This window comes from Rana temporaria, chromosome 4, assembly GCF_905171775.1.
Source record: "Rana temporaria chromosome 4, aRanTem1.1, whole genome shotgun sequence".
Lineage (NCBI taxonomy): Eukaryota > Metazoa > Chordata > Amphibia > Anura > Ranidae > Rana > Rana temporaria.
Window position 1 is genome coordinate 391151279 of NC_053492.1, and position 27044 is coordinate 391178322.

At 44.1% G+C, this 27044-nt stretch overlaps 1 protein-coding gene across 1 annotated transcript in view; it reads right to left on the reverse strand.

The window, feature by feature from the left end:
• REL (REL proto-oncogene, NF-kB subunit) overlaps positions 1-27044 on the reverse strand; it is a 74771-nt gene that overhangs the window by 23550 nt on the left and 24177 nt on the right. Inside the window, exons 2-5 of the mRNA XM_040351139.1 lie at positions 23419-23451; positions 18835-18977; positions 13315-13469; positions 9426-9517 (exon numbers count right to left, since the gene is read on the reverse strand). Of these exons, the coding sequence (XP_040207073.1) occupies positions 9426-9517; positions 13315-13469; positions 18835-18977; positions 23419-23451 (423 nt within the window). The remainder of the gene's footprint in view (positions 1-9425; positions 9518-13314; positions 13470-18834; positions 18978-23418; positions 23452-27044) is intronic.

The window sequence follows — 27044 nt, forward strand, 5'->3', positions numbered from 1 at the left end:
CCGCGTACACACGATCGGTTTGTCTGATGAAAATGGTCTGATGGACCGTTTTCATCAGACTAACCGATCGTGTGTGTGCCCCATCGGTTATTTATCCATCGGTTAAAAAAATAGGAACTTGTTGTAAAATGATCTGATGGTTAACTAACCGATAGAAAAAAACGATCGTCTGTGGGTACGTCCATCGGTTAGAAATCCACGCATGCTCAGAATCAAGTCGAAGCATGCTCGGAAGCATTGAACTTAATTTTTCTCAGCACGTTGTTGTGTTTTACGTCACCGCGTTCTGAAACAATCGTTTTTTTAACCGATGGTGTGTAGGCACGACTGATGAAAGTCAGCTTCATCGGATATCTGATGAAAAAATCCATCAGACTGTTTTCATCGGATGAACCGATCATGTGTACAGGGCATTAAAATGATGATATCGACAGTCTCCAGGTGATAAAGAGAAGGACATGAGCATAGGTTCTCATGTCCTTCTCTTTATCACCTGAAAACTGTCGGTTAGAAATCCACGCATGCTCAGAATCAAGTCGAAGCATGCTCGGAAGCATTGAACTTCATTTTTCTCAGCACGTTGTTGTATTTTACGTCACCGCGTTCTGAAACAATCGTTTTTTTAACCGATGGTGTGTAGGCACGACTGATGAAAGTCAGCTTCATCGGATATCTGATGAAAAAATCCATCAGACTGTTTTCATCGGATGAACCGATCATGTGTACAGGGCATTAAAATGATGATATCGACAGTCTCCAGGTGATAAAGAGAAGGACATGAGCATAGGTTCTCATGTCCTTCTCTTTATCACATGGAAACTGTCGATATCAGACCGATTGCAATCAGTTTAAAGCTTTCACATTGCGGTTTTCTTTCACATGCTTTTGAGTATTTTATAATTAATTCTTATAATAAACTGCTAGGATATCCCTATCCTGGAGGGAAGCAAGGCCTGAGACATTATCCATCCTGAACTTTCGATCACCAGATCAACACACTTGTGTGCTTTTAAGGCAAATGGGCAACCTGGATATTTATTGTGCTTCAACCAATCCCTGCAGAGGTGGGCCCAGTAGGTAGCTAGAGATCACATAAATAGCCTGAGGCCTGGAGCAGCCTGTTTTTTTCCTGCCGGAGAAGTCGCCAGCCGGAAGGGCCTTGCCCCTCTGGGCAGTCTGCTGGAGTTCGCTTCATTTTCACTGAGTTCCCAGCTGTCTGAGGGCCCTACTTCTAAACTCTTCCTTTGATGCTAATAAAGGGATTTTCACCTAAGGATCTGGTCTGGAGAGCTCACTGAAGACTACCCGGCAGAAGTTGAAAAGGGTCCGACTGTCCTTTCACATTGTGAGCATTAACCTCTCCCTCGCTGAAGAGTGTCCAGTGGATACTGGAAGGAGGCATCGGGTGATCCTGTGACAGTGTGAGTACTGACCTGAGCTCAGAGTCCTAGCGACTGTGTGCTGTTTCATTTGGGTTGAAGAAACTTCTAAAAAGGGACTCAGTTCTGTCATCTGTACTTGCTCTTGCATAGAGACTGTGCAAGGAGGTTTAGCAAAGTGTGTGTGTGTGGGGGGGGGGGGGGTCCTCCCATAAAATATTCAGTCTATCTGGAGTATCCCATATCACCCTACACCCCATACAGATTGTTTCACAAAAGAATCTTAAAAAGACATCACCTAGACCGATTACTGAGCCAGAGTGGGTGGACTGTTGCTGTATACCTGGCTGCTCGGCACTAATCTAGGGACCAGTTTATTGACAGCAGCTCTCATGGGAGTAGCGCTATACAGCTATATCTCACTCACTGAAAATCAACGGATGCACAACCCCCCCAAAAAAGAAAAAGGCTAAAACAAGCCCAGTACATCATGGAAAGTGTTCACTTGTTTCTGCCTAATGTCTTTGGTGTAGTGGTTAATCAGTCATTCTTAGTACACTTACAAATCTTCACTTTCACTTCCTTTTAGACATAAACAGTGGTTAACAAACACCCATTACAATGTCTTTTTTAGTGGAAATATATTTCCTTGCAAAAAAAAAAAACACTTATTTTACTGAGAATCTAAATTGTTTATCTGCACTGAAAACCAATGTCATCACTTGCTATCCTGCAAGCAAGTTGATAAGAGGTGTTATGCACTGGGATGTGGACATTGCTCGTGAAGTCTAGATGTCAAATGCTTTAGTTGATGCTTCCAAATCAGCCTTTCTCAACCAGGGTTCCTCAAGGGTTCCTCCAGAAGCTACTAGGGGTTCCTTGAGCAATTAAAGATTTGTTATTTCAAGATAAGTAGCCATTAACACCTGTTATCTTTTTATTTATCTGTAAGAAAGGATGGACCATCAGTGTGATGGGGTCCTTCTCTCACTGATTCTCCCAATGACCACCAGTTTAATGTGGTCCTTTTCTCGTTGACCCTCCCAATGGCCACCAGTGTAATGGGAGGCCCTTCTCTCCCAATGGCCTCTAGAGTAATGAGGTACTTGTCTGACTGACTCTCCCAATGGTTGGCATTGTAAGAAATATATTTGCCAAATACCCCAGATTCCAGATTTTTGTGTTTATTTTTATATCTCCTCTCTTTTTCTATATCTCAACTGCTTGAGCGGTGAACTATAGATATAGGGCCAGATTCAGGTAGACTTACGACGGGCGTATCAGTAGATACGCTGTCGTAAGTCCGAATCCCCGTTGTCGTATATTCAAGCGTATTCTCAAACTGAGATACGCTTAAATATTGCTAAGATACGACCGGAGTAAGTCTCCTACGCCGTCGTATCTTAACTGCATATTTACGCTGGCCGCTAGGGGCGTGTACGCTGATTTACGCCTAGAATATGTAAATCAGCTAGATACGCCCATTCACGAATGTACGCCCGGCCGTCGCAGTAGAGATACGCTGTTTACGTAAGGGGTTTTCAGGCATAAAGATAAACCACCAAAAAGATGGTGCAGCCAATGTTAGGTATGGACGTCGGAACCGCGTCAAATTTTTCAAGTTTTACGTCGTTTGCGTAACTCGTCCGTGAATGGGGCTGGCCATAAGTTACGTTCACGTCGAAAGCATTGACGATTTTCCGTCGTGATTTGGAGCATGCGCACTGAGATATATCCATGGACAGCCCATGCGCCGTTCGATCGAAACGTCATTTACGTGGGGTCACACTTAATATACATAAAACACGCCCACAGCTTCAACATTTGAATTAGGCAGGCTTACGCTGGCCCTAATACGCTACGCCGCCGTAACTTCTGGCGCAAAATCTTTGAGAATACCATACTCATCTCTCAAAGTTACGGCGGCGTAGCGTATTGGAGATACGCTACGCCCGCCTAAAGGTATGTGAATCTAGCCCATAGTATTTATTAGCAGGGGCTCCCTAATACCTGGAAATTATTAAAAAAGCTCCTCTAAAGATCCTTTACTTCCTTACTTTATTTTTTCCCCTCTCTACTTTCTCTCACCATTTAGTTTACTGGTTGAAGCCTATTGAGTACACTGCACATGTGATCCATGTTCTACCATAGGCTCCGCAAGCACTATGTTTACTGTTAACATGTCAACACTGGTTCACAGCTAACTTGCTATCATGTCTCTCTATACTGTTTCTGACTATCTCATCCTCTTACACATATGTCAGATGAATAACAATATTTGCCCTGCTCATTCCTTTACCTCTGTACTTGTTTTTTGAATAAAATAACTTAAAAAAATCATTTGATCTTGAATTGCAGAATAGTATAAAAGTGTACAAGCAATGCTCATTCTAAAATGTCTGTATTATATTCAACAATAAATGTATAATGGTGCTTTAAACAGTGAAGTCTACTTGGATGATATACATGACTGGAGAGCCCAATACCAGCTTCGGCACCACCATGATCAAGCCAAGCAGGTGTTCTATCGGGTTGAGGTCAGGACTCTGTGCAGACCAGTCCTGCAAGTTCCTCCACCTCAAACTCGCTCATCAATGTCTTTATGGACCTTGCTTTGTGCACTGGTCCAAATCATTTGGTATAGGGAAATTATGGTGTGGGGTTGTTTTTCAGGGGTTGGGCTTGGCCCCTTAGTTCCAGTGAAGGGAACTCTTAAAGGAGTTGTAAACTTTTGTGTTTTTTCACCTTAATGCATCCTATGCATTAAGGTGAAAAAACACCTTGCAGTGTCCGGCCACCCAGCCCCCCCCCCCCCGTTTTACTTACCTGACCCCCGAATTTCTGCGTTGCTCTCTCCTCGGCTTCTCGGCTCTTCATTGGATAGATTGATAGCAGCGCAGTCATTGGCTCGCGCTGCTGTCAATCAAATCCAATGACGCAGGTGCCAGGGGCAGGGCCGAGTCATACACTCGGCAGCTATGGACGCCGAGTGTATGACACGGGAGCGTGCCCACAAGGTAACCCCCTCGGGAGAGAGCTTCCCAGAGGGGGTTATCTTTAAGGCCCAGCATACCAAGACATTTTGGACAATGTCATGCTCCTAACTTTGTGGGAACAGTTTTGGAATGGCTCCTTCCTGTTCCAACATGACTGTGGACCAGTGCACAAACAAGGTCCACAAGGACATGGATTAACGAGGTTGGGGTGGAGGAACTTGACTGGCCTGCAGTCCTGACCTCAACCCGACAGAACACCTTTGGGATGAATTAGAGTGAAGACTGTGAGCCAGGCCTTTTTGCCAAACATCAGTGCCTGACCTCACAAATGCGAAGAATGGTCAAACATTCCCATAGACACACTCCTAAACCTTGTGGACAGCCTTCCCAGAAGAGTTGAAGCTGCTATAGCTGCAAAGGGTGGGCCAACTCCATATTGGACCTTACGGACTAAGACTGGGATGCCATTAAAGTTCATGTGTAAAGGCAGTCATCCCAATACTTTTGGTAATATAGTGTTTGTACCATGGGAAATGTCGTATTCGATAAAAAACAGGTTTAGGTAGGATTTTGTGTGCCTCAAAGTGCCCTGCCAAACCATTCAGAATGATTGGGCTGCTTTAACGCCCCCTTAGTGCATGGAATGTATGGGGTTAACTCAAGTGTGTTAACACAACACATAATTTGAAGGGGTCTCAAAAGCATGGCAATGCACATTAAACTGCACATTGATGCAGGTTAATAAAGAGCCCTTTAAGGATGTATTTTTGACTAAAGAGCTTTAACCTTTATTAATGTCAGGAGAGTATTTTTACACCTTTGCCTACACAATGCCTTCAAAAGAGTACCATTGTGATGAGGAAGGCAATGACCGTGTTAATGGTTATTGGTACTCCTACACCACCTGGTTCACCACCATCTGACATATTTAAAACAAATTTGCTAGATAGCTGTCTCTGTGCCCTGTTTTCAAAATAGTATTCTTGTATATGGGTTACAGGCAGGATGTTCCTACGCAGACAGAAACACTTCCACCACGATGACAGTAACTTGTGATTGGCCCTTTAGATTTTTTTAAGTAAGACAACTGGTTTATTTTTAGAATTTGTATACAACATATCATCATGACTTGTACAGAGTACAGAGTAAAAGTGTAGCGGAGTGCCCATTTTCTTACCATGCTCAGATGCAAGCATCAGGCCCCTATAACTCCATGTTCTACAACTCCCTGGGTTCCTGGACATGCCCAGGGAGTATAAATTCCTCAGCTTTCTTCCCCTAGCAGTTCAAAGACGGTCTCCTGAGATACCAGCCTCGTGCTCGGTGCTCTCCAAGACAGGTTCTTCATCGAGTGGCTTCCTCCCTCCAGGACGGACAGCACAGGACCACTCTGCAAACATAGACCCTGTCTGACTACTGTGCCTACTTAGTAGATCACAACTCTGGACCAACGTGGTTCCCGGAGCCAGGAACACTTGAACACGCACCCCCAGCCAGGAGGGCCACACACGGGGGTGGTGGGACGACAGACCCAGGATCGACGACCCTGGTCCAATGGCATCTGTCCCTTAAGTACTCCTCCCCAGCATGTACAGCGGGATGATCAATTCCCACTGATTGGCTGCCGAAGGGGAACACCTAAAACACCTTGACCTGACTGCTGCCACCCTTGGCCTGAGGTGGTAACGGTACTCGCAGTACAGCCATGGCTGGAACAGAGGCCCAAATTTTGAAAAATCATAAGTTCTGAGTCAACTAACTGTCAGACTACCCTCTAAATTTAAAGCGGTGTTTCACCCTAAAGAACAAGTTTCTAGCATGCCATCAAGCATACTAGCGCAAGCTACAGTATGCCTTTCTTTTTTTTTTTTTGCGCCGTACTCACAGTTTAATCCTGTAGTGAAGTTTCAGACTCCCCGCGGGGAATGGGCATTCCTATGCAGAGGGAAGATGATTGACGGCCGGCTATGGCGCGTCACGCTTCCCGAAGATAGCCGAAATAGGACTTGGCTCTTCACGTCGCTATACGGCGCCTGCGCACAGACATCGGAGCTGACTGCGCAGGCGCCGTGAAGAGGCAAGTCCTATTTCGGCTATCTTCGGGAAGCGTGATGCGCCATAGCCGGCCATCAATCATCTTCCCTCTGCATAGGAACGCCTATGTTTTTTTAGGGTGAACCCCCGCTTTAAAGCAGCGCCGGCTAAAAAGTAGCAGGCTGCTACACAGATAAGGCACCAAGTGAGTTTAATTACCACCTTAATCAGCCACATTACCTGTGTAATTAATATGTGTTCGGGTTTAAAGGGATGAGGTGGCAACTCAGATACATGAAAAATGATGTCATGTTGTCCTTTGTTTTCTCTTGGTTTCATGTACTAAGTAAGTCTTTATTATGATTGGCCACCGATTGTATAAGTTATGGTTTCTTTTGCACATGATATGTTAGGTATAAAGTAGTACTGTTGGCATTGCACAATGTTAATCAAAATTTGCATTTCACAGGCACACCCAGTCACATCTGTTCCTCCCCAACTACACTGTTGTGTCTGGTTGCCACAATAACACTTTGATTTTAAGTGTTTTAAGCTTCCTGTCCTTACCCAACAGAGAGAGCATAATACTTTACTGAAAGGGATCGATCACGCTTTAGCATTGCGTTGCAGTGCGTTAGCATGCGTTGCATACTAATGAAAGAATAATCCCACACTACCAGTTGCTATACCAAAATCAATAAAATGAATAAGTGTTAAGGAGCAGCTCAAAACACTTCTGTGATATCACCACAAACACAAATATTTAAATTTATACAAAACATAATGTAGCACTCCTAAAATATCTAACCACACTCATTAGGATCTCATACACCTTTACATACAATTTAAATACATAAAAAGTGCAATCAACTTCAAAAGTGCAAAGGTGCTATAAACCATAAAATTAATATAGTGTGCAGTCCCTTTAAAATCCCTTCATGTAGCTCGCCAATATATTTGGAATATACAGCATATTATACTTGAAAAACCAAAGTGCTAGTGCAAACTGAATAACTGTGCCAAAACACACCAAAAAAGAGAAATGTGCCCATATACAGCCAATAAATAAGTGCTTTACACTTCTCTTGTGCAAAATCTCACTGTCGGTGAATCAATCCCTTCCCACAGTGCAACCACCTCTGTGCCCCCTTTTCCATGCAATATGTCGCCTCCTCACCGCTTGTTTTAAGGCTAAACCCCAAAAATAACAATTACTACTGGTTCTAACACAATATTAACACATACTACTGGCCCGAACCCCAAAAATAACACATACTACTGGCCCTCCCATATTAATAACAAATACTACTGGCCCTACCACAATAATAACATATACTACTGGCCCTACCACAATAATAACAAATACTACTAGCCCTACCACAATAATAACAAATACTACTGGCTCTGCCATAATAATAACAAATACTACTGGTTCTACCACAATAATAACAATTACTACTGGTTCTACCATAATAATAACAAATACTACTGGCCCTACCACAATAATAACAAATACTACTGGCCCTACCATAATAATAACAAATACTACTGGCTCTACCACAATTATAACAAATACTACTGTCTCTACCTGAAAGGGACTACAATTTTGGTCCTCTCCAATGGTGTAATAAAACTGCAGTGCCTAACCATACACTTAGCTTTGGGTCAAGTCAGGACTACAACTGGTTTGGGCCACAGACTAATAGGAAATTCTAAAGCCCTGTACACACGATCAGTCCATCGGTTAACCGATGAAGCTGACTGATGGCCTGATGTGCCTACACACCATCAGTTAAAAAACCGATCGAGTCCAACGCGGTGACATAAAACATAACGACGTGCAGAGAAAAATTAAGTTCAATGCTTCCAAGCATGCGTCGACTTGATTCTGAGCATGCGCGGGTTTGTAACCGATGCTTTTGCATACTAACCGTCGGTTTTGACCTATCGGTTAGGCGTCCATCAGTTCAATTTTAAAGCAAGTTCTAAATTTTTAGACCGAAGGATAACGGACCGATGGGGCCCACACATGGTCCTTCAGTCCGTTTCCATCGGTTTTGACCGACCGTTTGTACGCGGCCTAAGTCACTTAGTGAGCTGAAAACTGGGCATAAATAATCAAAATTTGCCTTCTGATCTAGACTGATTCAACTTGTGTGTAATGTTGTGTCATACATAATGGACGCACAAGACATTCCGTAATGTAGTATTATTAAAAATGACCTCCCTATTTTAAACTGATGGCAGTTGCCTATGGACAGATCTAGACAGAATTGCACTCTCCTTTTCGTGCATATGGCTCACTGCCCTACAGCTCATGCACAGCTCTTCATGTTTGGCAATTTTCGGAGCTAGAGCGCTGCGCCTGCGCAGTCCAGGGCGGGTATTATCCGCCAGGGGACACATCTCGGCAGAACACCGGTGCCATTGGCAGCTGAGTAAACAGGAAGTGACGTTGTGACGTCGCTTCCGTGTTTACACTGAAGAGACTAGATCGAAGCTGTTCGCGGCTTTATTTCAGTCTCTTGCTAGGCACTGGGGGCAGCGGATCGTGCATCGGGTCTCCCGGTGGGATAGAAGGCCCGGTAAGAGTGGCGGAGGCAGCAGGAGGGGGAATGTCCCCTCCCGCTCCTCCGGCATAACAACCAAGTGGCTCTACAAAATGATAACGGGATGATGCCTGCAGCTGCATCATCGCGGTATAACCCCTGAAATCCGAGGACGCATATGTGCGTACGCTCGGCAGGAAGGGGATTATCCATTGAAGGTCAATGCATGAACAAAGCCAGTCACAACTGAAAATAGGAGAGACTATACACTGGACTGCATACCAACTATTTCTGTGCTTTACATTTTCCATTTATTTAAGCATCCTGAGCAGGCCCTCCTGCTGATGTAAAATTTCAGCTACTTTGCAGTAAATAGGAGTTTCTTAACATTGGCATGGGGAGTTCTCAGCTATAGTTTTAAAATAAATAAATAAATACAAACAAATTACGTTAATAATGAAACTTACCTCCAAAGGGGTTTATATTACGATTTCTTCGGGTATGGATGGCCTCTCTCACTTCTCTTCTCCGCACACACTGAATGCCCAAATTCTGAAAGCTGATAAAGATAGAACAGGTCAGATTGAAATGCTTTTTAAACTCCTTGCATTTAAAGGATATGTTCATATTCAGAAAAAAAGTAACCTTATCCTGTTTGCCCCTTTAAGGTGACCGAATCAATCCCAACCCCCTCTCCAGAGACGGATACTTATCTTGATCTCTGAAAGTGCACTTTAAGTTCAAGAGTCAAGTGGTACAAACTGTAGTACTGCTCTGGATTCCGTTTAATGGAAAGTCTACTCAAAATGATATTTCACTACTGGAATAGACACTTGTGGGCTGAATCACTCACTATTGTATCAATGCGATAACGAGATTCCAGCAAAAATCTCATTCACCTTGTTGGATTTTTTTTTGCTTGTTTTACAGGATGGAGTCATCAGCAAGATGACTTCTTGGGCAGTCTATGTTAAAGAGAATATCTAGTGCCATATTCCCTGGGTGAAAATGGGGTCCGTCATTGGAATCTCCAAGAGTAATAAAAGCCAGTGGGTGAGCCAGCTCATCCAACATAACCCTATACTGAAATCATTTTTGGTGGACTAAAGCTGGCCATAGATGCTTCGAATCTCGGCTCAAACCATGTATGGGCAGGCTGATCATACCCAAATTAATCGATCAACCAACTTGGGTACAACCAGCCTGTCAGATTTTACATGCTATTATTGCAAGCGGCTGTTATAGCCACTAGCAATAATCACTGTGTTCTCCGGGCAGGGACTGTTTCCCTGTCAGGAGAACACAATGGCTCAGCGAGAGGCATTCCCCTGTCAACACTGTATGTGGTTGCAGGAGAAAAAAAAATGCTCTGTCTATGGCCGGCGTTATTCCTCTGGTAATGTATAAATGTGTGAGTGTAGATACAGAAAGCATTCAGGATTTAGTTGATACATTTTAATGCAGGCTACAAAAAGAAAAAATCAAATCAATACAAAACCTACATTTTTTTCTATATACTTTTAATGGCGGGGAGTTTTTCCCCTCACTTCCTGTCCCCGAGACGTCTTCCAAATAGGTGCTCCTCATCTCCTGCTACAGTAACAACTGTAACATTTTGGATTTTTAATCACTTTTTGTTCCTCGGACATGGTCACTAGGACAACTAGAGAGGGTAAGGCTGGCCATACATGGATCATTTGGTTTTTCTTATCAGTCAGATGGGCTGTCGAAAAAAGTGAACAGATTCCCCCATCCACACAAGCATGGTGGATGAAGGAATCCACCCCACTGTGTTATTGTATTCTGACTGTGAGGACTCCTTTGCTGTCAGAATATACTGATCAGCGCTAAAGTCAATTGGCTGCAGCGCTAATCGAAGAAAATTTTTACAACAAGCCATTTCAAGAAAATTTGATCATTGGATCAACCTCTCTGAAACTGGAAGGTCCGTAGATGGAAGAAAAATGTGTCCGGTCCTTGCTGAACCAGCTGAATTTCGATCATCCATGGCCATAGAAGTCTAGTCATTAACAACAGTAAATACTAGGGATGAACCGATAATTTTTTTTTAAGAACAAGTACAAGTACCAATACTTTTTATTAGGCATTCAATGATACCAATTACCGATACCTATTTTTTTTTTGTGTGGTACGATGCGATTTGAGCCCATAAAAAATGAACAGGCTCAAATCTCACTGCAAAGAATCACATGTGATTTGAACAGGAATGCGGTGCGATTCCTGTCTGAATGACACATAGTTTCCTGCACCGCACCGCTGAAGTCACTATGAAAAGTCTGGGTTCACACAGGGACGGTGCAGGAAACCGCATGTAATTTGGACAGAAATTGCACAGCATTCCTGTTCAAATCACATGCAATTCTTTGCAGTGCAATTTGCGCCTATTCATTTTGTATGGGCTGCAATTGCACCACACAAAAAAGGTATCAACTTAAGTATCAGAGCATTTGCATGAGTACAAGCACTTGTGTAATTGCTTAGTATTGGCATGAATACCGGTATCAGTGCAACCCTAGTAAACACTTATGCCGCGTACACACGGTCGGTCAAAACCGATGAAAACGGACTGAAGGACCATTTCATCAGTCCAAATCGATCGTGTGTGGGCGCCATCGGTCAGTTATCCTTCGGTCAAAAAATGTAGAACTTGCTTTAAAATTTAACCCGATGGAAAGCCTAACCGATAGGTCAAAACCGATGGTTAGTATGCAAAAGCATCGGTTAAAAATCCATGCATGCTCAGAATCAAGTCGACGCATGCTTGGAAGCATTGAACTTCGTTTTTTTCAGCACGTTGTTGTGTTTTACGTCACCGCGTTCTGACCCGAACGGTTATTTAACCTATGGTGTGTAGGCACATCAGACCATCAGTCAGCTTCATCGGTTAACCGATGAGAACGGTCCGAAGGACCGTTCTCATCGGATGAAGGACCGTTCTCATCGGATGGACTGATCGTGTTTACAGGACTTTAGGGTTTCTAACCTAGAAAACTCAAAGGATCCTATGATACATTTTGTATGTGCTAAAATCCCACCGCATGAGAAAGGTATAATTTTACGTGTAAAAGCATTGATACAGGTATTGGTGCAACCCTAGTAAATACTTAGATTGCCTAAACTAGGAGCTAGATATAAACATTTTGGATATGCCCTCACTTTAAGCCTACCAATGCCGAGAAGCCCCCTGCTATGGTGTCCATACACAAATTGTTTTGTGATCGATCCATGTATGAGCAACAGCAAACTCATCATTATTTATCAAACAATACAACCCATAGGGTATGAACTGAAAGTATGATCTTTCTATAATAATCTATTACAAATGATCATTTAACTTTTTATCTGTATAACAATTAGTTCCCTGACACACATGCAGGTATTCATTTTATTGATCAGAATAATCAACAAAATTCAGCCTTGGTTGGTTGACTTGGTAGAGTTGAGAGCTCACTGAATCAGCTAAACAAAGGGTCTGTGGTTTACAATTTTTAATAAATTCAATCAATTTAGTTGCATCAAATGATAATATTGATCGGTGTGTGGCCACCTTTAGACAGATTAGCCACGCCCCTGAAGACGTTAGTGATGACGAAACTAGTAGGGAGGAGCCTGTAATGTGTGACGCGACGCTTGTACTGGGACAGCCATCTGTATGATTAGAAGCGCTGGACTCCAGTTTTTTATCTGCTTGATATTTACTTTATAAACGTGAGTGTATCAACTTCTTTATCCTTTATTAAACTACTTCTTGGGATGTCTGCACTATGAAGTGCTTTCTTTTCTTTGCTGGGTTCTCCGCTAACGAGGTCGATTAAGAGCCTGATTATGCTCATTCTGCTGAGGATCCTATCTTGGGAAGCACCCAGGATTGCTGGCTTATACTAAAGAAGCTGCTGCCTTTTACCTAGTCTATACCCTTTGCTGTTGAAGAGCCGCTATTGATATACCGGTATTGTCTTGCGAGTTTTTATCTTCCTTTTGGTAAGAAGCAGTGTGTTTGGGTGTTGGTGGTGGTGTCCAAACCAGTGATCTTCACAAGAATTTTTATTAGGACTTTATCATTGTTCAATTACATTTAATTTTATGAGTGATTCAGTTCCCATATAAGCGCTGCACCATTTTCTACATACCTTTAGACAGATGTAACATTCAAATGAATGATCTGTCAAGAGCATAAAAGTACTAAATGTGAAAATAATATTTGACTCTATGTAGCCAACAGATGAGATGATTTCAACACGCTGTAAGTAAAATGAACATGGATTGTGCAATCTTTTGCAAGACAGGCAGTGTTACTGGCAGGAAATGTCATTGCAATGCAGCAGACTCACTCACCATAGCACTCTCCGGTCAGCTCCAAACTCTATTTCATAATAGCCATCTCTGCAGTCCTTGCCCACCAGATCATGTGGATGTGGTCTGTACGGCTCGTTTTTTGTTACCAAAGTGACTCTTACTTTTCCTTTTACACCATATCCTAAATTCTGCAACTAAAAAGATGACAGAGGAAAGCATTAATAATATACTGTTTAGGAATTAAGAACATCATTCCTATTGCATTGTACATAGTCACTTAGAAGATAACGTTGGAAAAAGACACCAGACCATCCAGTCTGGATGTGTGTGTTTGTTTTCTAAGAGCATTCATATCCCTGTATGTTGTGCTCAGTGAGGAAGGCATCACAAAGTATTTGAAATCTGCCAATACTCCCAGCTGATACAGTACCACTATTTTGATGAAGGGAATACCTCATTTTTGCTGCTCTGACTTTAAAGAACCCTCTCCACAATTTTACTTTAAAGTGCATGTAAACCCTCCATACACCCAGTGAAGTGAACAGCCTCAGATGATACACAGAGATTAACCAAATCTCCCTACATAGGTTTTATATGTATATCTGCTGTGTTCACATGTATATACTGATTAGAAAGTTGAGATTTTGTTAGGAGATTTTCTCTTCCTGGTTAACACAGAGTGTGATGTCTGGGCATACAGCCAAGATAGCTAACATTGCTGATTGGAGGAAAGGCACACACCCCCTCTCATCATAGGCAGAGACTCTCAGAGCTGTTTTGTAATAAGAGCTGCTCTCTGCTACTCTATTTTAGCAACCTCCTTTGACATTGCATTAGGGTGTGCACCCCAAAGCTCCAACACATATGCATTTGACATATTTACCAGCCTCTTCCCCACTCTCCATCCTGAAACAATGGGAGAAAGGGGGAGCAAGGGAGCACATGGGGGACCTGGGCAACAGAAGGAAGAGGAACAGGGAAAGTAGGGGTGGCATATATTAGTACCGATCCCCTATATTTTCCTCCTGTGGCAGCTGAATTTTAACAAAAGGGAGAGAAGGAGAAGCCTACTTTGAGCTTCTGCAGGAGAAAAATACAGATCGGTTCCATTAAATTCCACCCCGCCACCTCTTCTGTCCAGGTTCTGAGGACCAGCAAGGAAGGATTGCGGTTTACCTGTCACCTGCTCACCATTGACAGGTTGCCAACCCCAGGATTAGGGTGTGCTCAGGCACACCTGGCACACCCCTTGCGCATTCCTATCTACGTGACGCCTATCATACTTAACAGTCAGCATTGATTTTATTGTAGATAACGACCATGTGCCCTCTTAAGCACCTCCACTTCAAAGTGGAACTTTAATTTAAAAAAAAAGTGGGCGAACAGGCAAGATTTGTAATACAGAAATGCAGAAGAGACATGCTTAGTCTCTTTTGCATTAAATTTACTTACCTGCCTGTCCGCCCCTGTACAGTGAGCTGTGTATGCTCAGCTCATTGAATACATTTGTCAATGTCAAAGCTGACAGATGTGACCCCCCACCCAGCCAATGAAAGCGGCTGGCAATCGAGACACCTGAAGCCGGTCGCCGAAGATGTCAGCAGCCGATGGGTAGCTCTGGGATACCGAATCACTGGATACAAGGTGAGTATAATTCAGCTTTAAGGTAAATAAGTTGAATTTATTTAATCATTTCTCAAGAGCTGAGTTCCTCCAGCACCTGTATTCATTGTGTTGCTTTTCGCTGGACTATTTCTAGTTCTAGTACATTCATTCTGTTGATTGCTGACCAAAACGGCATATTCAAGTAATAACATCATAACAACCATGTTAAAGCAAATCCCTAGCTCGAAATGAGTTCCTATATTTCATTTAGTAACTCTCTTTATTTAAAAATGTGACAAAGATTCCTGTATTATTTGGGCACAGTTTATAGCTTCAGATTTTTAACCTAAAACAAAGTCAGGGTGCATAAACGGTTAATTTTAAAAGTCCTTTTTTTTTTTTTTTAAAGTTCCAGCCCCAACCCAATACTCCCCTTCCCTGACTTCCTGCCTATGCTGATTCTATCATGAGGCTGCTGTGAACTCCTACATTCATATTGTGTGTGTATAGGAAATGTCATCCAAACAAACCAGAAATATTTAAAAGTTGGTATGACACAAGGCGAAAAAGAAACATAAAAAAAAGAGAAAAGCGTAAATAAGCGTCTTAAACTACTCGAGAGCATTCCAGCAAATGCAAAAAAGTAATAGCCAAGTGTGTTGAGGTGAATACCATTCTCTATAGTTTATTCTATGAAAATTAGCTATACTACTGGCCTGATATATTGATAACTCATGCTGTTTTCTCTAGGGAAGAGCAGCACAGATCTTTCATCTCTGGGTAGCTGAAATTACTAGCTTTGTGTTGATCGTTTTTTATATAGGCAGAAAATAGGGATATATCTAACTACTTTTTAATCATACTTACCTAGGTGGATGCAGGATTGGTCAGATGCTGCATCTGTCCCCTGCCAGCTCTAAGGCTGAGAACCGAGCAATCAAACACTGCTATACCACTCAGTTCTCAGAGTTCCCTGAGCAGAGAGCTGCTGACTGTCAGTCACCGACTCTCTGCTCCCCCCCCCCCCCCACGCTCACTGAAGCACTGGGCTGTGGAGGTGGTGGGAGTGGCTAGCTTAGGCTCTCAGCGGTTTGCTAAGAGGTTGAGCCCGGTGCCGCTCCAGGCATGTGGGCAGATTTTAACCATATGGTTGCGATCCCTGGACGGCTCTGAGATATCAACCGACAGCGAGCATTAGCCCGCTGTCTGCTGAAAACGATTCACAGGAGTGAAAAACGATCTGCGCTTCTGTAAATTAACAGGAGAAGTACAGCCAAACAAGCTTTGGCTGTACTTCTCCTTTAAAGAATTGTTAGGCTGCAATTTAATACAATTTTTTTTTTAGGTTTAATATCGCTTTAACATCAAACCTCGCTTACCACTTCTAGGGCATGTTTTACGAGCGAAAGAGCTTTGGCTGTATTTCTGCTTTAACAAACACAAAAAAACAGTCCGTTATATTGTATCATCAGAGGTGTGCAGTCCAGAGTTTCCTGATCCCTACTCTGCTGTCTCTCCCCCATATCAGCCTCCTACCAGACTGATTAGTCTATTCTTTTTTAACCCTTTTATTGACTTTCAAAAATAATATTATTTTAGGCAAAAGCAATGATGTGCAGTAGCCCATAGCACCATACAGAAGTTTAGAGAAGTCAGATCAATGAACAATGATTTCTGATTGGTCGCCGAGTCTCTGTACTTTGCATGAAGCCTTTTGACCCTAATAAATAAGAAAAATCAGACTTAAAAGCAAAAGTTCAAGTGATGTGTGGTGTACAGGCCGCTGAATATTTAAAATAAAGTTGACATATAGACTATAAAGGGGAACTAGAGTCAAGCTGAACAGCCCACTCTACATGGTTGGCTTCCTACAGATGGCTTCCTGTGAGAAATAGAGTGGGGAGGAACATTTGAGCTATTCACCTTAATAGGTTAGACTGCATTTATTTCCAACCTACATTTAATAATATAAGTGTATGCGCTGTGGTTGAATCTCAGTCCTAACACCTCCTTCATTTGTGAAAACAGAACATTAGTGGGGCTGCTTGTCCCATCTGGGAGTATAACAGACACCCTATGTTACATTATAAATTAAACATAAAGAGAGGTGGATTACGGTCTTCCTCCTCCTGCTGCAGGAGGGGAGCACAGCAAAAATGAGTGTCAGTAGGTGAGGGTTTTTCCTTGCAAGAGAACTTTAACTTTGTCCATTTATTCTTTTTCAATCAATAGAACTGATAGTGTCAGGGTCTGGAGTCAGGATCAGAGGCCAGAAGCTATAGCAGTAGAGTAGCACCCACCGACAAGGTTCACCTGAGGTGCGGGGTCTAAATACTAACCAGTATTCACCAGAGCTCCTGATGGTGGAGAGGGGCTTTGCTCCGTGCCAGCATAGTACCAGGTCGCGGTCCTCTGGATTACCCCCACCAGGAGGTGAGAAAGCCAGGGTCCAGTAGCAGATATAGCAGGTAGGGATCAAGCAGAAGCGTAGTCGAGGAAGAAGCCAAAGGTCGGTAACGAATAGTTGCAGGTTGGGATCAAGCAGACCCATAGTCGAGGAACAAGCCAAAGGTCAGTAAAGAATAGTTACAGGTTGGGATTGAGCAGAAGCATAATCGAGGAAGAAGCCAAAGGTCAGTAAAGAATAGTTGCAGGTTGGGATTGAGCAGAAGCGTAGTCGAGGAACAAGCCAAAGGTCGGTAACGAATGGTAGCGAAGAAATGTGCGGCAGCAGGAGAGACAAAAGCGAGATATTGGCTGGAGAGAGCACAATCTAGCAAACAGGAAGTGCAGAGACATCAATCAGGAAGTTCATGGGAGGAGCAAAGAGTTCAAGGTTCAAAACAAAGAAGATTTAAGGCAGGATCATTCAAGGAATTGTCCAGCATTCTGGGCGGCTCAGCGAGCAGAGTCATTGCTAGACACAGCAGAGGTGTCAGGTTCAGGTCCAGGCCCTGATGGTTTAGTTTGTGGCAGATTATCAAGGGTTAAACCACCTGACAATAAAATGAGCCCTGAGGCTGGGTTCACACTACTACACTACTTTCATCCTACTTTGCTCTGCTACATTGGTCCTACATCCATCCTACTTTCATGAACAGGATACTACTTTGGTCCGACTTCAATGATATTCAATGGGCCTGAAGTAGGATCAATGTAGGACCAAAAGTAGTACAGGGAGCATTTTCAAAGTCGGACCGACTTGTGTAGGACGCTACAAGACGCTCTCATAGGGAAACATTGAACATAGAGCAAAGTAGGATGAAAGTAGTGTAGTAGTGTGAACCCAGCCTGAAAGGAGAAGTTCAGACTGAGCTCGTTAGGCTGAGCTTCTCCTAAGGGTCACAGGAGTGCAATTAGTTTTGCATTCCTGTGACCTGTTTCCAGGAGAGAGCGGTCTGAAGTCTGGGAGTCTGGATCTGCCAGGTGCCTGGACTGACAGTTGTCTTAGCCTCTCAGCTAGCTGTTGAGAGGCTAAGACGCCCGCTCCCCACCCCTCCACAGCTCAGCGCTCCAGTGAGCATGGAGGAGCGTAGGAGCAGAGCAGGAGAGCTGCTGATTGACAGCAGCACTATTTTCGGGGAGGTGAGAGAACCGAGCCATCAGTGGTGTTTGTTTGCTTGGTTCTCAGTGCAGAGACGGCGGGGAACAGATGCAGCATTGGCCCAATACTGCATCCACATAGGTTAGTATGATTATGGGAAAAAAAAATATTCTTTTAACTTCTGAACTCTCCCTGAAAACCTTACTACAGTATATAATGAAAACAAAAATGACTTGGCCACTGAAAGAACCTGTGTACCATTGATGACTGATCCACGATCACTCTGATCACATTGTGGATTACCAAACATTTCCAAGGCAATCAAAATAACTTTTTGATGTTTTTTTTTTTCATAATGATATACAATCCAAGTCTGTTTGCCTAAGAAAATCCATTACTGATATTATTACCTGGATAGATGGGTAGGAGCGGTTGTTTTCTGTGCTGCGTTCACCGAGGATGCTACCAGCTGATCGTCCTTCACATTTATATCGAAATCTCATCCCTCTTTGCCGGGGTTGTTCAAATATTTCTATGGAGGGTTCATGTCCCCCTGAGAAACAAAAAAACACAATAGTAAATACATCACAATATACAGTAAACAGATATGAAAGCAACTCATACAAGTAGGTGATTATATTCTAATACTTCGGACACTATATTTGTTCATCATTGTATCATTACTGTACATTCTTTGGAACTTCCTTCTTATCTCATGATGAGATTTGTATCATTCTGCAGCAGTAACTAACCCCACAACATACAGTACCTGTTAGGCCCCATACACACGAGAGGATTTATCCGCGAATACGGTCCAGCGGACCGTTTCCGCGGATAAATCCTCTCGAGGATTTCAGCGGATTTCTCTGCGATGGAGTGTACTCACCATCGCATTGAAATCCGCGCCGAAATCCTCTGGCGATGACGTGTCGCGCCGTCGCCGCGATTATGCGCGACGCTGTCATATAAGGAATTCCACACATGCGTCGAATCATTACGACGCATGCGGGGGATCCCTTCGGACGGATGGATCCGGTGAGTCTATACAGACCAGCGGATCCATCCGTTGGGATGGATTCCAGCAGATAGATTTGTTTAGCATGTCAGCAAATATCTGATCTGCTGGAATCCATCCCAGGGGATAAATATCCGCGGAAACAGATCCGCTGGAGTGTACACACCATAGGATCTATCCGCTGAAACCCATTCGCTGGGATTTTTCAGCGGATGGATTCTATCGTGTGTATGGGGCCTTAGGGATGAGCTTCGTATTCGAGTCAAACTCATGTTCGTCTCGAACATTGTATGTTCGATCGTTCGTTGAATTACGAACATTTTGGGCCGTTCGCGCCAAATTCGAGTTGCGTTTCACGGCCCATAATTCACTGCGGCATCGCAGTTCATTGCTGGCTGATGATTGGCCAAGCATGCACTATGACCCGCATGCTTGGCCAATCACAGCTTGCAAAAAACGGAGAGTCATAATTGCCAAAGCCAGGGTGGCTTTGGCCAATTATGGCTCAGGGGGTTTAGTACACGCCCCACACTATAAAAGGCCGCCTGCAGGTCGGACTTGTGTAGTGTGTTGCGGTGGTTAAAAGAGAGAAGACAGAGAGAGAGAGTAATTTTTAGTAGGTAGATAGAGCAGGCAGGTAGGCAGGCTAGTCAGTTAAAGTTACAGTGTGTAGAGGATATATATGCATCCCAGGTGTTGTGTATATATATATGTATACACTGTATAGTTTAGCTAGATCTGTACTTCTTAATTTACTGGCAGGCAGGTGATTGTGCTAGCTGCAGTATTCTCACGTGGTGTACTGCCTGTGTCCTCTGCAATGTGCACCTAAAGCTACGTGGTGTGTACTGCCTGTGTCCTCTGCAGTGTGCACCTAAAGCTACGTGGTGTGTGTACTGTCTGTGTCTGTGCTATTTTTCTCAATGATTTTCATCCATATTGCAGGGACCAGACATTACATTAAACCCGCAAGCATTTTAAATTACTTTTTTCTTATAGTAATCTCATTTTGTGCAGGGACAAAACACGTGCCACTTCACAGGCATACTATAGACACCCAGCAGGTACAATATTTAAAGGAATTTTTCATATTTTTTTTTCACTTTAAGCTTCATTAAAATCACTGCTCCAGAAAAAACTACCGTTTTTAAAACTTTTTTTCCATTGATACATGTTCCCTGGGGCAAGACCCGGGTTCTTAAAGACGTTTTTTTACGACAATAACTTGCATATTAGGCTTTAAAATGAGCACTTTTGAATTCGAACGTTCGAGTCCCATAGACGTCAATAGGGTCGTCGGTTCGTTTGAAGGTTCTGGTGCGAACCGAACGGGGGGTGTTCGGCTCATCCCTAGTACCTGTTAATGTTCTGATTTTAGCACGGTTGCAAAGATCTTGGTCTGGACTGCTTAAAGTATATGTAAACCCTCACCTTGTAAAACAACCCATTCAGTTTATAATAGAAATGAAAGGCAAAACATCTGTGTATAGATATATAAAAAAAAAAAGATATATACCATTTTTCTCTTTTTACAAGTGATCACATTCCCTCTGTTCTCAGATGCATTAGAGCTGGGGGATGAGAAGCTGCAGTACACTGAGCTTCCCAGTAAATGGCTGTTCAGAGGGGGTGAGTCAGTCTGATCATTGTAGGAGAGCAGGATGAGCTCCCAGCATAGCTAGAGAACTGACCATGCGGTACTCTCCTGCTTAGTGTGGTCAGTTTTTAATAGGAAAGCAGAGGGACTGGAAGGAACACCAAGGATTTCACACAAAGGAAGCAATACAAAGAGAACAGGATACTTTTTCATACAAGTACATGATACAGCAGGCACATATAAGGAATATGAAATGTTGGGTTTACAAATGCTTTAAGCAGTTCACTGATTGCTTGCACTTTAATTACTCTTTAAGGCAACCCTTTCTATGTGCTTCTTTATCAAATAAATGTTTTCCAATCTGTCTCTCCATTTATGTCCTTATTCCCCTGATGGAGTATTCAGAAGAAGGGGCCAAGCTTTCAATCATGTGATACAAGGCAAAGACATGCAATGTCAGAAGATCGAGGTGTGGTCAGTGAGCAAACCAGGGCTGGACCCAGGGGCAGACCCCCCCCCCCCCCAGAAAATATTACAGACTCCAAGTCTCACATTCAGAATCAGCAGCAGTGGCACAGAGACCCTATTGTTGTTGCACCACCGCTGACCTGACCTCTACTGCCCGACGCACTGATTGCTATCGCCTGCCGCCTGGCATCTAGCAACCAGTGATGTCACGTCAGAGGAGGCGAGCGAGGCCCCAGCATTCAGAGCGGAGGAGGATTTACCTTCCTCCTCCATGCCTAGTGAATGTTGGCTCCACCCACCTCCTTCCTCCATCTTCCCCAGCACGGCATGAGGAAAGGGAACTGTGCCAGCTAGCCTGCCAGGATTAGAGCATGTGTGAAGAGCTTCCTGTTGACCTGAACGCCTGAGGGTGAGGTGGATCGCGGATGAATTAAAACATATAAGCATTATTAGCATATTCTATATTTAGCATATTCTCATTATTTTGAAATTTAGACAAGGTTAGAACTGTATGATACGTCAAATACAGGTCTGTAGTGAACACCTTATTTTCTGGCAGTGCCCCTACCGAGACTAGACTCTGGATCCACCCCTGGCCCAGATCAGGCCTGTCTGATCTAGGGTAAGGTGACCAGATTTTTAAAATGAAATCCGGGGGCATATTTTTTTTTTTACTAGTAATGGTGGCAATCAGCGACTCTCTGCCCATTGCAGCCCGCCTCATAGCCTGTCAAATCTCACTCTCCGGGACCTGGCTACTACTGGGTGGGGAGCGGAGGAAGATCCCTCCGCCAGGGAAGGCAAGGAGATAAACAGGCCGACACTGAAAAAATATTCCCTCCCCCACCGACCAGCACATGATCATCAGAAAGGGGCACGGATAATGGAAAGAAATACACCCCCCCCCCCAAGCTAGTAGGAACAGGGGACAGTCTGCACTGACTGTCTTTGAAATTGCTCCAGCCCCTGTTCAAATCCAATCCGGGGACAAAACCGGGGACAGACTTGGTCCGGGGACAGTGTCCTCAATCTGGGGACTGTCCCCTGAAACCGGGATGTCTGGTCACCCTAATCTAGGGGTGCAGTAAAAAATCATGGCACCCTTTAAAATCATGCAAAATCTCAAGACACTCCAGTCCTGCATTGTATTTATTGGGCTGAAGGACACGGATCTCTGCATTGGATGATGATGTCACCCACTTGTTGGCACCACATGGGGAAGTTCCCCATTTACATCAGCATTCCACCCAGCACTTTAGAGTCAGCCCCCTTTGCATTACTCTCCCCCCATTACATCGCCTCCTTAAAATCAGAATCTCACCCATTGCATCAGAGTCTCCCTTCCTATTGGAGTCTCCCCATCACAACAGAGTGCTCCATTCACAACAGTGTCTCTCCATCATAACAAAGTCCCCCCATCACAGCAGAGTATCCCCCTATCACAACAAAGTCCCCTACATTGCAACATGCTCCCCCCATTTCCTCATCACAACAGCAATGAATGATGCTGTACATCCTGGTACGCCCCCACCTCCCCCTCCACACTATGGAAACAAATGATGCAGTGCAATGAATAGGGGCAGGGTACTGAGCAGCCATGCCAACTTGGCACAGCTAAGGTTGTGTACTGCCCCCCCCCAGCCTCTTTACTTCCAATGTCACTTTGAGGCACAACTAAAATCTGTGAGGGTGAAAATCCCACCCCAGCACCCCCCTAGATCTGGCCCTAAAGCAAACTGCCTATTTTTTGTAAAAAGTCAAGGTTTCAACATTACAAAATAACAGATATTGTTGCTTTACCCAAGAAAGACTGAGCTGTGTGGAAAAGCTGAAGGCCAGCACTGTAGGAAGGTAATGTTATGTTTGCCTAATTGGTGAATGAAATGCTTTTATTGAAAGGAAAATTCTACTTACCTAAAAGTGAATTCTGCATCATTATATGATGATCTATAAAGGAAGAAAAAAGATTTGATTAGGTTGGGAATGATGACCACTGGTATACAAGGGTATAAATACATCCATAGCTAACCAAGGAACTGCTTTGGGCCCCATAGCAGGGCAGGGCTGGACTGGGACAATAATTTGGCCCTGAACTTCATCCAGACTGGCCCACTTTGACAGGTCTTTCCCATGGGGGCCGGACAACTCCCGCACACCCCCCCCTCGGCCACCCAAGCCCCCTCTCCCCCTTCACTAGCCATTCTACTTTATTAGAGTAGAACGGCTGGTACTGGTACTCTTATAGGCAGTACCAGTGGGGAAGCTAGACATTATTTCACCCGGGGGCGAAGAATCAGTTCGGTGCCCCCCCTTATGGGACAAGATTAGGCAGAAATGAGAAACTCACCCAGGCCATAGCTGTTGAGTCAGCTGTCTGTCCCCTCCCCCATGCTCCTCTGTTGTCCCCCCTGCTCCTCCCCCTGCTTCTCTGCTCCCCCCAGTTGAGCGCTGTGGGGAGGGAGAGGAGGTGAGCGCTGCGGGAAGGGAGAGACAAAGGAGCGGAGGGGGGGCGGCGGTCTGCTGTCACTGAAGCCGGCCCACTGAGCCATTGGCCCACCGGGAAACTCCCTGTAGTCCCAATGGCCAGTCCATCCCTGTAGCAGGGTGTCGAGATTTATGCAGGTGTAAATATAGTTTTGCACATAACGAAGGTACTGTATTTAAAGCAGTTAGTATTAGAGGTTCTCAATTAATAGAGGGAGTTAGAGAGGCAGTGGATCCCTTATTAGTTTTGCTGTGGGGCCTCATTATACTTGATTGAAGCCCTACCTGTGAGTCAAAGTCCTCAGAACAGGCAACACACACAATGGGTGGATTCTAATAACTTGAACCAGTCAACAACTTCTTATCTTTGGCCTTTCCAACAACAGGATGCCCCAACTAGGCTTTCTAGCTCTACTTCTTTCTCAAAAACGTTAACTCAACCTGCCGCAGTCTACATTTTGTTGGATGAATTACAAACTCAAGTTCACAGGGGGCTACTTCATTCTGGATGGAGCTGAGGCAAAGAAATGTTTCCACTGGCTTCCAAGAGACTTATTCTCCACCATTCTATCCGTCCATGTGAAAGGGCCCTTAAAGTGGAGGTTCCATCAAAAAAACAATTTTGCTTTAAACTGTAGCTTACGACTAAAAAAGAAAAAAAAAAGAAAATGTATTTTTTTACTCATCTGGAAATGCCTGTTGCTATGCGGTCCCACGAAATCTGCCTTTGAAACCACCTAGGATTCTGACATCATCTCCCTCTAATGCTCCTGGGAAATGTGTGTCATCATTTCCCAGGATGCAGTGCGCTGTCCAATTATCACTCCCCATCCAAGACTTCCAGGAAGTAAGGGCCAGATTCACAGACACTTACGTTACTCCGCGGCGGCGTAACGTATCCCATTTACGTTACACCGCCGCAGGTTTACAGCGTAAGTGCCTGATTCACAAAGCTCTTACCTGTAAACTTGCAGCGGTGTAACGTAAATGCGCTCGGCGCAAGCCCGCCTAATTCAAATGGGGCGGGCACCATTTAAATTAGGCGCGTTCCCGCGCCGAACGTTCTGCGCATGCCTTGTTAGGAATTTTCCCGACGTGCATTGCGCGAAATTTTTTTTGAAATGCGACGTGCGTTACGGCGTTTCGTATTCCCGGACGTCTTACGCAAAAAAAAAAAAAAAAAAATTGAAATTTGACGCGGGAATGACGGCCATACTTTAACATGGCTGATCTAAATATAAGCCATGTTAAAGCAGGTGTAACTCTGCGACGGGTAAAAACGACTAGCGACGACGTACGGGATTGCGACGAAAGCGCGGATCTTCGTGGATCGCCGTAACTAGTCATTTGCATATTCTACGCCGACCGCTATGGAATCGCCACCTAGCGGCCGGCCTAGAATTGCATCCTAAGATCCGACGGTGTAAGTCAATTACACCTGTCGGATCTTATGGCTATCTATGCGTAACTGATTCTATTAGGACGGGCGGATCACAGAGATACAACGGCGTATCAGGAGATACACCGGCGTATCTCTTTTGTGAATCTGGCCCTAAGTGCCTGTAGGCTTCACAATGCCCACAAGCAAAATGGCAACGGTGTAGATATAGTTTTATAAACTATCTTTTTTGAATATCTATGCGGATCGGCGGCGGATTGTAAAATAGTAAGTGACCGGATTTATATTATAAAAATGCAGGATGAAAGGACATACATTTAAAAAATGCTAATTGTGGTTGGAACTCCGCTTTAAGAAGCTGAGTTTTTGGGTGGACTATCCCAATACAGAACAATAAAGAACATTTACATGTATTAAATATGTAGAGAATGTTAGAAGAATATAACAGAGATGTCTTCTTCTGTCAGTAGCAGAAGTAGGGGAACTCAAGGTTACGATGTAGCAGCTCATTCGTAAAACTGCCTTTAGCGATTTTTGACTTCATGACTAAGTTCTACTGTAGGAGGATATGAGAAAGACCGTATAAAAACAGGTACAACGAAATACAGATGAAAGTGCTCGCCAGCTATTTTTAGCTCTGTGATATAACAAGCATGGATTAACATGGTAGGTGGGGAGTAAAGCATAATCAAGAACACAACAGCAACCTACCCCACTGATTTTATTCAATTTTAAGATTAATTACAACTTTTTTCAACTCAATTGTAAGCATGGTTGAGAAAAATGTAAAGGAATCATTTAAGTACTTTTTGCACCTGAACTGGCAACAAGTTCATCTCTTTTAGTGTACACTGTATACTGTTTATTGGTACCCTATGGTTGTGCTTACGGTTGAACTCGCACAAATGCTCCCGATGCCTGACCCGATACTTGGTCAGCGGAAAGGGCGGGCGGTGTCAGTAGGCGGATCAGCTGCCTCAGTGGGTGGAGCGGGCGAACGGATTCAGTGGGCGGGTGGCGTCAGTAGGCGGATCAGGCTTAGTGGACGGGCGGCCTCAGTGGGCAGAGTGGTCGTCGTCATCTTGGCACACTCTGCACTTGGACATCTTGTTACACCCAGCCCATGTAGTTCGCGCTGGGTGTAACATGATGTCTGCTGATACTTACTGATGCAGAGTGCAGGGTGTACCAAGATGGGCGCTGCAGCATTTCCTCATGTCATTTATTGCTGCATTTCAGTGCCTGCCCATAAGTGCCAGCCACCTGTCAGTGCCAACAGTGCCCATAAGTGCCGCCTATCAGTGCCAGTCACCTATCAGTGCCCATAACTGCTGCCTATCAGTGGCAGCCACCTGACAGTGCCACAAGTGCCCATAACTGCCGCCTATCAGTGCCAACCACCCGTCAGTGCCATCAGTGCCCATAACTGCTGCATATCAGTGCCAGCCACCTGTCAGTGCCATCAGTGCCTATAAGTACCGCCTATTGGTGACACCTGTCAGTGCCGCCTATCAGTGCCAGCCACCTGTCAGTGCCATCTATCAGTGCCATCTATCAGACCCCATCAGTCAGTGCCACCTATCAGTGCCCGTTAGTCAGTGCCATCTATCAGTTCCCATCAGTCAAACTGTCACATGGCATTAAAAAAAAGGTAATC